This window comes from Streptopelia decaocto (genome assembly GCF_964273445.1).
Source record: "Streptopelia decaocto genome assembly, chromosome: 5".
Classification (NCBI taxonomy): domain Eukaryota; kingdom Metazoa; phylum Chordata; class Aves; order Columbiformes; family Columbidae; genus Streptopelia; species Streptopelia decaocto.
In genome coordinates, this window is record NC_138659.1 from 52,222,237 (window position 1) to 52,235,051 (window position 12,815).

Genomic DNA, 12,815 nt, shown 5'->3' on the forward strand with positions numbered 1-12,815 from the left:
GAGCGATGCGAGTACTGTGTTGGTAATAGATGGGAACTGACACAGAGCTCAACTGACTCCAAAATTTGCGTGATGCAGAAGAGATTCTTTCTCTCCCTGGAGTAGTTGTCACCAGAAGAGAAGGGGCACTTCGTCCTGGGTCAGTGTGTCTGGCTCTCACAGAAGTGGTGATGTGCCAGCTATGGACACAACCACCTGAAATCTAATTATTCGGATTTTGAATAGAAGTAATTTTTTATTTGTTCATGAATGTTTTTGCTGGAAATGGTTTTAATTGTCAAGATCTCTGTTGTCAGTAAAATATTTAATCATAGTAGAGATAACTCTATGAATTATAAGCATACTAAATACTCATAGCAATAATAATCTGGGCTGCCAACAGATGGGTTATCTTTCCCTCCGTCATTCCTCTTGGCTTTCTTCAGTGGTTTTCTAGCAAGTAGGGCTTTCTAAAATAAATAAAAAGTGGATGGATGGCTGTAAATTTTCTTAATATCATTAAATAAGATGACCTGGCACATTTCAGTTCTGACTATCCTTATGGAAGCTGTTCATAAGACATTATTTTTGGACCTTTTTCTATTTAAAAACCTAAAAACAACAACAAAAAGAACCAGTAAACAAACTGCAGATGCCATGCCTATAAGCTGTCATGGTAGCAACCTGGAATAAATTGCCATGTTGCTTTATAGTTGTTTTTGCAGGTAGAAATACAGAAATTATTCCCTCACAACATTAAGCCATACACTTAAGAACCACTTTCTGCAAACAGATTCCTTGTGTCCTGTGAGATACCATGGATTTCAAAGCTTTATGGTACTTCTCCTGTGAACATAAATGCTTTCTTAATTTTCCCACTCCTTCTCAACCTAGGGAATTCAGTTACCTGGGGGCTGTAGCTTCTGTGGACTGTATTTACTCCACAGAGATTGCTCTTTTGCTTCATCACTGGGCTTTCATTTAGCTCTGCAATGTCTGTCTTCTGCCTTGATAGCATGAGACTGCGGTATATACGTGCTTACACTGTTCAATTGCATTGTAGGTTCTTTTACAAGGCTGCAGAAGTGTAGAATTAGACTGCTGGGATGGTGATGATGGGATGCCTATCATTTATCACGGGCACACTCTTACTACTAAGATCTCTTTTAAGGTATGCTGGTAATTGCACATAGAAACAAAAAGTTAGAATAAAATCATTAACTTTTTCTGTAATTGAGGAAAAAAATCACCTACTAGAAAAGTACAAATGGACTAAATCCTAAGAGAATATGAATTGTGCACCATATCAGACATGAACTCCTCGGTTGAAAACATTATACTTTTCAAATTATTTTTTGTAGCATATGTACTGTAATTTTCTGTCTTTCACTGTCAACACAACTAACGTAAGTAGCCATTACCAGTTCTGTTGTAACAAGATGCTAGGTTTATCTGTAGGAGCTTGTTTTGAAAGCAAATTGTGGATTCTTTCTTCTTAGAAGGGAAAACAGATGCCTTCCTTTCTCCCCTTTCAGCTAACCCTAAGTTAAATGAATGCTGCAAAATAATCACATGTTCTTTTGATGACCTTTCTTTCTCATAGGAGGTAGTTGAAGCTATTGACCGCAATGCATTTATCACCTCCGACATGCCAATTATCATATCAATAGAAAACCACTGCTCATTGCCTCAGCAGCGCAAGATGGCTGAAATTTTCAAGGTAAACCATAAGTTGTGGTGATTATTCTAAGCACATGCCTTGGGATTTTCCATAATATGTCACATGTTCTCTATATTTCAGAATGTATTTGGAGACAAGCTGGTAACAAAGTTTTTATTTGAGAGTGACTTTTCTGATGATCCCATGCTTCCTTCACCTGGGCAACTGAAAAGAAAAATCCTGCTTAAAAACAAGAAGCTGAAAGCCCATCAAACACCAGTGGATATATTGAAACAAAAGGTAAAGTCCTTTCTTAGTAGCAAGCAGTGACATTCTAACTTTTGTTAGAAAAAGTTTGTGTTTGAAGTGGATTGTAACACTTCCAAATAAGTAGGCAAGACATGTAGTAAAGTATAGGTACAGAGGTACAGCATAACAAAATTTGTGTATTTTAGTTTTATAATGCTTCATAATATTGTGATTAGCACCACATGCCCTATGTGATAAACATAAATGAAGTTTCATTCTGAGGCTATTTGCTGCTCATGTTTGTTGAGAAATAGATAAATGAATTGAGTATGTGTGTATATATAATATACAGTATGTCATATTTTTTGGTAGAATTCTGCTTGTTTCTTTTTTCATTTTCAAGCCAGGGAAATACTCTCTTACACCCATTTTGGAGGAACTCTGCTACTCAAGTAGTGCTTATACCTGTATGAGAATATTTTTGGTTTCTGAAAATTAGGGATGCATCTCTGGTAGCCTCAACTTAACAATGTTTGTGGTTAGTCATCAATTAGATTGAATAATTGAAAACTAACTGCTTTTATCCAGAATGTAAATACAATTGAATTAGAATTGAATTATTGTATCAGAATAAGTAAATCCCACTAATTGTACCAGTGTATGGACATTTTCCATATTTTAAAAAAGTTTTAATATGTTTCCAAAACAGCATATCTCAGACTGGAAAAAGGTGGTCTTGCTCTGAATAATGTGCAAAATGGACATTTTCCCATAATGAATTAGGTTTCATATCTTATTGGGTATTTTTCTACCAGTTCAAGTTTTCTTTATATTCAAATCCTTAAAATAGTATTTTAGTTTGGTCTTAATAATCCTAATTATTTCTCATTATATAGATTCATCACTTTCATGTAAGATGCAAACAGTGATGAAAACTTTTGTTTTTTAAAAATGCCAGTAATGTAATAAGTGGTTCCGTTGCTGTAGGCTCACCAGCTGGCGCACATGCAAGCACAGGCTAGCAATGGTGCTAGCAACCCCACCACACCTACCAATGAAGAGGACGAAGATGAAGAGGATGAATATGACTATGACTATGAATCTCTGTCTGATGGTAACTATATATATTTATTTATTACAGTGCTGTTTTTAGAACAGTAGCAATAAGGCATGTAAATATTCTGTTTCAGGAATGATGTAGTTAAGTTTATCTTACCTTGTAAGGAAGATGTACTGAATGTCCCTGGTGGCACTTTGGTGCAATAGTTTATAATACTGTGAAAATAATTCGACTCTGTATAGGACTTAAGTGTGACTTTTAACTGCAGCCATTAGAGGTTTTAACTGTGCAGTGTATGCTAAATTTTAGTCTTTATAAATTATATTTTATATTATTTGTTGTGCAAAAATGGTTATGTTGATAGTAGACCTACATTCACCTGTATTGTCTTTTGTAAGGAGTTTAGACACCTGAAAGCTCAAGGTTCACAACAGGCTTAGCTCTTTCATCTGTGTGACCACCATTAAGCTGGCCTAAGATGCATATTCTCCGAGGTCCTCTTTAGTTACTGTCTAATCCCAGGGACCGCTGAAGTACTTTTACTTTAGTTACACTTTCAGCATCAGCTGTTCATTTCATGCATAAAGGTAGAAAAGCTACTGAATCGTTGGCTTGTTGAATACAGAAAGCTTTATTAAAGCTTTAGCTGCCCAGTGAAAAAAGGGCACAGCGTATCTCACTGACTTGCCTTGTAAATTCATGTGTTCTCTGTGCTTCAGGTATCCCAGTCTTCAGGAATTGGCAGTTTAGCATAAGTCCACCTTTCGGAGCAATTTATAGATTGGATATAATGATTGGCATGCCAGAGGTGATAAAAAGTACTGCAGTTAGTAACTTCCACTGCTTCCTTAGCTCTCCGGTTAGGTCAGACACATTTGATTCAACTACAGAGATGGACAGAATGTGCCACACTGAGGCAGCTCAGCTGAGGTCATGCATTCTTTTGCTTCCCTTGCTGCAGGGCTGGTAGATTCTGGTAAACAGCTGGAGTCAGAAATATTTAATCCTCTCAAGTTTTGTCAAAGGACATCTGTCAAAACCCCAATGCATGGGTTGAACACACTGGATGCCTCTAAATGGGTTACTAGTTATTTTTAATTGGTAATTTTCAGAGACTATATCAAAGTAGATCACAGCGTGTTTTACCAATGTGACAGCAGTGATGTTACAAGTGATACTAAGCTCTTTGAGTAGCTAAATGCTCCACCATTCTTAAACTCCATAAACGGGTCACAAAACTGACCAAGGGAACAAACAAGTTACGGATGTGCTTCAGTGTAGATAAACGTAAGGTAATATATTTAGGGAAATAAACTTAAACCTTGCTTATATGAATCTAAGCACAACAATGGCAATATCGATTTGGGAGATCATGGAATCATTGAAAGTTCTCTGAAATCCTCAGTTTGGTGTGCAGTAACAGCCAAAAGATGAGGATCATCAGGAACAGTATTGAAAACAAAACAACTTTTGCTTCTTTATGTAACCTTAATGTGCCACAGCTTGAGTTCTGTGTCAAGGTCTTGCCTCCAGATCTTGAGAAGGATATGGTGGACTTAAGGAAGCTAGAGAGAAGGAAAAGGAAAAAAGTAAAGGGACTATGGCAGTGGCTTTGCACGAGTGTGAAAAGGCTGGAATTCTCCAGCTGGTAGAGAAGAGGACTGGGAGGTGAATTTGAAGCAGGTTTACTAAATCATGAAGTGGTAGATAAAGGGAGTACAGAACTCATTAGGTTGAGGAGGTGCTCAATAAAATAAGTGGAAGATCAGTCCAAAAGAGGTGAAGTATTTCTTTCTGCAGCCAGTAGTAAATTTCTGGAATTTGGCACCAATTGGAATTGCAGAAGCAAATGGTATCAGCAGATTGAAAAAAAAAAGGATTGGACAAATTCATGAACAGGTTTATAAGCAAATGTTATATGTAGAAATGTACAGTCCAACATCCTAATATTCAGCCATTGTGGATGTTGGGGTGGTTCTAGGGAGTCAGACCATGACCAGTGGCTGATGCGTTCTTTACACAGCATCTCCTGTTGCCACTGTCAGAAAGAGAATGCTGAGCTAGATGGACCATTGCGCTGATGCAGCTGGGCATGTTCTCTTAGGTAAACAGTAAAGTACTTTACACACTGAACCTTTAAATCTAATGGGTACTGGTTTAAGTTCTAGGCACTAAGTTCAAAGAAGATGTAAGGCTTGAGCATGCCCTGCAGCACAGGTCTTCTTTCCAGTTGGTCTCTTATTTACATTACTTGCTTCTGTTTATAATGATTTAAAAAATAGTCACAAAATTAATTAATGCAGTTCAGGACCTGACACTGCTTGTGGGATAGCAGTATTGTTTATGATAATAGGAAAATTTTTCAAGTTGGGTGCCAGTGCTGCCTTCAGCTGCATTTAGCTAGATAGTTGACCTAACTGGCTGCTTGAGAATACTCCTTGTGTGGGACAGGGTGGAGATAGTGTAGATGTAAATTGCTGTGAAAAACTTTGTCAACAGACTTGCCAGGAAAATGTTGCAAGCCAACTGTAGTAAGTGACATTTGAGCAATATTCTAGATAAGAGGAGGTTTGAGAAATCTGAAGCTAGCAAGAAACATTCACACCTTCCAATATATGAAGGAATATGCAGCATGGTTTACTGCTTTATTACAGTGGTTATTCTTTGGGATCTTTAATTAAGTTAATATTTTGGCAAAACTAATCTAAATAATGGTCTGTAAACTCTCTAAAAGATTTTCAGTTTTATTTTCCTTACTGATGCATTAGGTTTGCTTAAGGCTAACCATTTTACAACTGACACTTAATTTTCATTTCTCTGTCTATAAATCTTAATTTCCTTTACTCTTATTCCCTCTCTGACTCCATTTCCCTGTAGCTGATGTCCTTAATGCTTCTCCTGCTCCTAACAGCCTGGAAGGTAAAGGCCATTTGGTTGAGCATTTTAACTGCATGAAATCAACACTGTGTCTCCAGCCTGTTAAATGTGATGGTGTGAATATATGGTTTCTACTTCATATTAAAAACTCAATCCGATATTTTTAAATGGCATTGCTAACTGGTCAGGAACTGTTAGAAGGCTGCATGTGTGACACTGCATAAAAAGAATATGTTCAAAGCATCAGGAATGAAATAAAACCATTCCTTTTGTGACAGTTACAATATTTTGATCCAGAAAGACCAAACTAATAAGTGTATTATTCTCTGATAAATATGTAGCTTTGAAGAGGAATTTCTGTAGATGTAAAAACATATTTCTTCATGGTGAATGTTAAGGAATGAAGCCAAAACTCACTGTACAAAGATGTGTTCGTGTTTGATGTGGTTAATTGTGTTTGGACTTGAGCAATTCTTTGTTGTTCAGGAATATCAGCTGTTTTCAGATGGCAAGCTTAATTCACTAGATGATTTTGTTTTAAGCATCTTCTGAGCACAAAAGGATGGGCTTTAAAAGAAGTGCAACACATTAACCAAAGCCGAGCGTTAGATTTTTAAAGTAGAAAGTTACTACTAAAAGAGAATGCTCTGACCAGTAAATGCATTGTTTTGGCATCTGGTTATTCAGATAAGATTCATAGCATTGTCCACAAATATTGTTAATTCAAATTAAATTTTCAGTTTAAGTAGTTTGGCTTTATGCTTATTAAAATCCCATTAATTTTTAGATAACATTCTTGAAGACCGACCTGAAAATAAATTATCAAGTGATAAACTGCAGTTTGAATATAATGAAGAGACTGCCAAACGAATAAAGAAGGCTGATTGTGCTACTTACAACATTAAAGGAAAGGTAGTTCTGCTTTTTCCCCCCTTTCTTTTCAGCCACACTTTGATATGTAACCAGCTTCAAAAGGATTTGAGCAGTTTAGGTAACTGAGACATCAGATGGGAAATGTGCTTGAATGAAGACAAATAGTAGAAAGAATGGAAACACACCAGAGAAAATAGATTAAATAGAACAAACACTCAACATACTGTTCAAGAAAAGTCCTCAGAGGTTATTGTATATACAGGCTGCTTGGTTGAATTTTAACTGTCGTTGCTCTCAATGGAAGATTTAATTGAAGCTAGATCCAGGAGTTTGTTTAGATATCTAATTTTCATTAACATGAATGGAGCTGAAGATTTCATCTGAATATTCAGAATCTTTGTGTACCTAAAAAAACTTTAAAATACAGCACTATGATATCAGCCACATTACCTTCTGTTAATCATTTCACAACTGAACCAGTGCATTGCTGTTTTGTAAACTGTAGTTCTTCTCAACACGGATTTTTTTTGTCTAAATGTTTGTAGAAATGACTCTGATTGAGGCCTTTGCACGCTACCACAGTATCAGTAACAGGTATTGATGCGTAAACCCGCACACAGAGATGTGTGAGGTGAAGACAGCAAACTGCATAGGAAGAATGAGTGAAAGGATTTTAAGGACATAAGTAAGATATACAAGAGTACTTTCACATTCCATATTTTTATTATTATATGTTCTTGGAATTGTCACTTAGGTTTATGACATGGAGCTTGGTGAAGAGTTCTATCTTCCACAGAATAAGAAGGAAAGCAGACAGATAGCCCCAGAGCTATCAGATCTTGTAATTTACTGTCAAGCTGTGAAGTTCCCTGGTAAGTACGCTGCCTTGTTTTATTACTTTAAGCTTTATAATTCTTAGAGATGTTATGTTTATGTTTTGAATTAGTTAGTACAAGCATTTTCAAATTGAAGTAGTCGAGGAGCGTTTTTCTTGATGATTTGGTATTCTACGTAATAACAGTTACTGGCTCAGAAGTAGTATTCATGAATTATGCAAAGACATATTGTTTGTCAAATGTTTACAAAAGAGAAATTTGCCAGTCTTCACAACTTAGACAATTGCTTCATTGCCAAATGACAGATGACAGAAAGCTTTATCTTAAGAGCTCCAAGTTCCATGTAAGGACCTACTGAATTAAGAAGGAAAATCTTTGCAGGAAGAGCTTATCACATTTCTTTAGGTGACATCACTTCACCGTGTTTCACCTTTGCCTACAGCTGCATCTTCTGTTCTTTCCTAAGTGTGTGGGAAGGAGCCATTTTGGGGGGTAAAGCAGCTGTTCCTGGAGTGGGTGAGGACAGCGGGTTGGACACTCACACGCACCCTTTGTGGAAGGGGTTAAGGAGATAGGATGGTCATCTTTGGTACAGTAGGAAGAATAATGTTTGCAGAGGAAAAGGAGAGGGAGTGACTGAAGAGGAGATCACTGATAGTTACTTGTACAGTCCTGAAACATGAGGGGTTGAGTATGTTTTGACTCACACTGTGTACATAAATACTTTTAAATTGAGAATTTATTGTTTATTGGTGTGTCTAATGTTTTGAATGAAAAATCTGCTTTTTAATTGAATGGTTCTCTGTGAAAAAGTTAGCAATTCTGCCAAATTATAATCTTATACAAATAGAACTATAATTAGATTAGAGAAGCTAACCAAACATAAAATAGTGTCAAATAGGCAAGATAAACATGCTGAAAAATGGAGAAGCATTCTTTTCTAATCTTCTATAACTTTAAGAATTGTAGGTGTCACTTGTAAAAATAATAACTTCTAAAAATTCAAATCTGATACTCTTTTTAATGAAATCTGCAGTGAGATATCTTTCAAATAAAATATTTTCTTTTAAAGAATTATATTAAAGATTAAACAGAGATAGGCTTATCTTGTTCCAAGCACTTTGACACACAAAGAAGTTCTGATGTTCAAAGAAGAGTGTAAAATATTTCAGTTTTTTAATGTCTTTTCAGTTATAAAAGAAATAACCTGCTTTGCTTATCAAATTTCTTCCTCTTGCTTTAAAGGGGACATGAATAAAACAATTATGAGAAATAGTTCCATTCACAGGTGAACACATGAAGCTGTAGAAATCAGTTTTCCAACAAACTTTGTCTCCTTTGAGACAAATACTGCCTTCTCTGTAAGATATGAAGACTTCCATGGCCACCATGCTGCTGATTGGATTCCTCTGCTCAGCTGGAGGGCACAGACATGGGGCACTGCTGTACCCCAATATTGTCCATTAATAGTGAGAACAAGGCTGGTAGATCCGTGACTATGTAGCTCTATTGACCAGGTTCCTAACTAAGAAAATGCAAGAGTTTTGGAAATAGGGAAGGTGGAATTCATGTCAGTGGCTGCTCAGTGGTGTAAATATTTTATTTCTCCTGTCTTCATGTAGGTCTATTCTGTGTTTACAGTTGCCTATGTCCCTGAATGTTAATCACTGATTTGTGACTTTAAAAAAAAAGACAAGGACCATTCTGTTCACTTATGCTAGCCTACTGCATAACACGGACTAAGTGCTCCCTGGTCAAAACAGGATTTATCATGTGCAGAAAGTAACATTTCTTGTTTATAAAAATCTCTGGTAACAAGGAACCCACCACAGCTCTTGTTGTTTCAGTGGTTTTTGACCCTTACAGCCCTTGCTTATCTTCAGTTTCAGTCCGTTTGATAGCATCATACTGTTATCTAAGACGGTGAAGATCTGTTCTTTTGGGTCACCCAGGATGAGGGCAGTGAAGCATACTTGAGCACAGCACTGCTATAACCCACTGGCATGTGGCTCATTGCCTTGGTGCTGAGGATCCTTATGCAAAGAGTAAAGAAAGTTGGGTAGATAAATACAGGATCTGCACATTCAAGTGTGGAGAGCAGGGAGTTACCTGAACTCTCCAGCATGAAATTCCGTCACCATCTCCCTTGTATCAGACTATCTGCCCCTATGGTATCACTTTTCAATAAATTAAAGTGAGCATGAAAAAGGGAACCCTACATACAAAAGCACCTTAAATTGTTTTTCAAGATCTGCAAACATGAAGACTAATAGCTGTTGGTCTGAAACACATGGTGAGAAGGTGATAATTACAGTTTAACCTGTTAATTTAGCATGGTTAGGATAAGAAGGGCAGGGAAGTTTGCCATCCTGTGGATTAAAAATCTAAAAGCAGTAAAGCAGTGTAGTTATATCCAACATGAGAGACGAGCACTAAATTCTGTAATTCAAAGGACATAGCATAGGTAAATAGAAAACATTTACTCTGTTGTTAACAGTTGTACAATAGGATCTCTGTGCAGTATGGTCATGATTTGATCAGAGAACTGAACCAGATGACTTCCAGATCCTTGCCAATCTCCATTATTTTATGGATTTACGATCCTATGAATAAGTGATGCTACATTTTGGAGTCTAGTTTAAATTGGGGAGAAAAATGGAGCTTGCCTCTGGGACGAGGCATGTCACATGCAAAGCATGGCCATGGGAAGGATGGAAAGAAAACTCCCAGCTGCAACTTACCCTGCGGCCATCACCCTGAGTTCAGTTAACCCTGGTGTTTTGTGTTGCACTCGCTGGTGATTTATGAAGTTAGTCTGTTTCCTCAGTGACTGTCTCCACAACAGGATTTTGGAACCTGGATCTTGCTTGCCAAATGTATTTGATCCATTGAAAACCTGGATTAAATACTGCTGGAAGCACACAGTACATAACTCCTCATTCTTCTAGTCAGTTCATATTCCTTGATCTCAGCTCGTACCATCTTCTGTGGTTTGTGTGTATGCTTTGGCCCAAAGAGACAGTAAGTCTCCAACACTGAAAACATTTTTCTATATCCTAAATTTTACTAACCCAAGCAGTTCCATTTAAACTACAAGCATAATTTTACTAAGTACACGTAGACATGCTGTAAAGATTAAGAGTTGAAAATTTACAGCTGTGGAAAGACTTCAGTAGAAGAGAGTCCAATGTATCCTCTTTGTGATTTACATTTGTAGCTGAAATATTAGTAGTAAATCCAGAACTGTCTTTAGGCAGGTGTGAATTGATGTGAGTTCATGAAGGTCATTCTGTGAGTCACAGTTAGGCAAGTAACAGTGTACTTGCTTTGCTATATTTTATATCACAAGTACAGCTTAGGTCTCTGAGAGACCCATCTCGCACCTTCCCTGCTGTTGGTGTCAGAATAATTGTTGTGTGTTTTGACTTAGTTTAATTTTGGCCTGCCATGTCCTCTCTCCAAGTCAACAGAAATAAACTGACCTTAAGCGGGATTGAGTTTGTTTACTTCACTGGGATTTAGATCATGATTTTAATGATTATTTTGCTAGAATGCATATGTTTGAATAACAGCTCTACTAGACCTTTCCAGCTCCACTTCTAGTACATATTTGCTATTAAATGCTTAATGGATTTTGCACACCTACTGTATTTCCCATCATTGCAATACAAATTCTAAACAAAAGAAGATAACTCTGAAAACATCTTGAGGTTAAACTGTTTAGCCAACAGCATTTTAGCTTTTTCCTTTACCTTATATCTTGAAATAATATTCTTGCATTTATTTAATCATTTAGATGAATTCCACAGTATTTGCTACTGTACAGATTTATTGCTTTTGTAGAAATTATTTGCTTTTAATTATTCTAAGGATGAATACATTAGGACTGTTACTGCATGTTTTTTTAGTATTAATTAGGACCATTTGGTAATTTGAGACAGAGCCACTACCTTCCTGAAGCCAAAAACTAATATGGAGAAAGTTATATCACAAAGAGATAACTGTTTATTGTGTTGCTTCATATCATTATATATATAAACACACATAATATATACATATATAAAGGCATGTATGTATGTAAAGATATTAAAATTAAATTATGGGGAAAGATACACTACTTGTCCTGTGTACTATATAAGAGGAGTACTCATGCCTTCCAAAATAATGTAAAATATGATGGAAAATGTCATGCCCTCTTGGTCATGTTTTTTGGCTCATTTATTTTACATTTATGGGAACAGGCTTGTCAACTCTAAACTCATCTGGCTCTAGCAGAGGAAAAGAAAGAAAAAGCAGGAAGTCCATTTTTGGCAACAATCCTGGCAGGCTGAGCCCTGGGGAATCAGCTGCTCTTGCCAAAGCATCTGGAAAAGGTAAAGTTAGCATCTTCTTTCACCAGTCACATGGAATGACTCTGTAATCCAACACACGTACCAGACCAAGTTGTTAAAGATCAAATACTTTACAATGTGTAAGATGTTGAACTTTGGAATGGTTTTTCATTAGCGCAGCAGCTATTACAGTAACACTATTATAACTGAAGTGTAGAGTGTGGAATGTTAAAATAGGATTACTTGGTCAGGCATATGAGGACCCTAATTTGTAAATGATTCAAACCTAACATACATTTTAAGTGATGTATCTTAAAGTTTGTGTTTTAAAAGGTATGAATGAGTATTTTAAAGTACAAATGGAAGGCAGAAACGTTGGGCTGGATCCAGAAAAGGATTTTTAGTGTCTGAAGTAGGACTTAGTTGCCTAAAATTCAGCCAAGTACAAATGTGTAACTGTGCAAACTCCCGTGTTCCACCTTGGAGGTGTTTAGACTCTGCAGATGATTCAGTTTTTGAACTTGGAAATTGTACTTCTGCATATGAACAGATGTAAAGAATACAAAGAAAGTTCAGAAAAGGTTCTTGAGCAGAGATGAGACCCAGATTCCCTGCCTTTCAGGTGAATGCCATAAACAGAAAGTTACAGAGTTGTACCCTTTCTTGTATGTATTTTCTGGCTCAAGGAACATTGCATTTCTTTGAGCCCAAGGGCACAGCTGCAGCAGACCAGTTAGATTTCCCTTTTAGAGGCCAGTGTCCTAAAAATGAAGGAGCATAGTGCCTAATTCTAAAGGATATAAGTATTTTGCTGGCTTTGTTCCCTAACTCTTACAGCCTCTGTTGACTTCCTGTTTAGAGAATTAGCAGATAGGTTTCAATCTTTCTTAGTCCTTTATTTTAGTCAGGCAAATGCCAATTAAGTATTTATTTATTAAAAGGGTTGTTAG

At 36.7% G+C, this 12,815-nt stretch overlaps 1 protein-coding gene across 7 annotated transcripts in view; it reads left to right on the forward strand.

The window, feature by feature from the left end:
- The window catches only part of PLCE1 (phospholipase C epsilon 1), a 158,776-nt gene that overhangs the window by 131,992 nt on the left and 13,969 nt on the right, over positions 1-12,815 (forward strand). For 5 of the 7 annotated variants that reach the window (XM_082052587.1, XM_082052588.1, XM_082052589.1 and 2 more), the window contains 8 exons: positions 1,043-1,150; positions 1,583-1,699; positions 1,781-1,939; positions 2,876-3,002; positions 5,826-5,867; positions 6,613-6,737; positions 7,453-7,570; positions 11,776-11,907. In XM_082052587.1, coding sequence (XP_081908713.1) covers positions 1,043-1,150; positions 1,583-1,699; positions 1,781-1,939; positions 2,876-3,002; positions 5,826-5,867; positions 6,613-6,737; positions 7,453-7,570; positions 11,776-11,907 — 928 coding nt within the window. The remainder of the gene's footprint in view (positions 1-1,042; positions 1,151-1,582; positions 1,700-1,780; positions 1,940-2,875; positions 3,003-5,825; positions 5,868-6,612; positions 6,738-7,452; positions 7,571-11,775; positions 11,908-12,815) is intronic. The other 2 variants (XM_082052590.1, XM_082052591.1) reach the window with 1 other exon arrangement.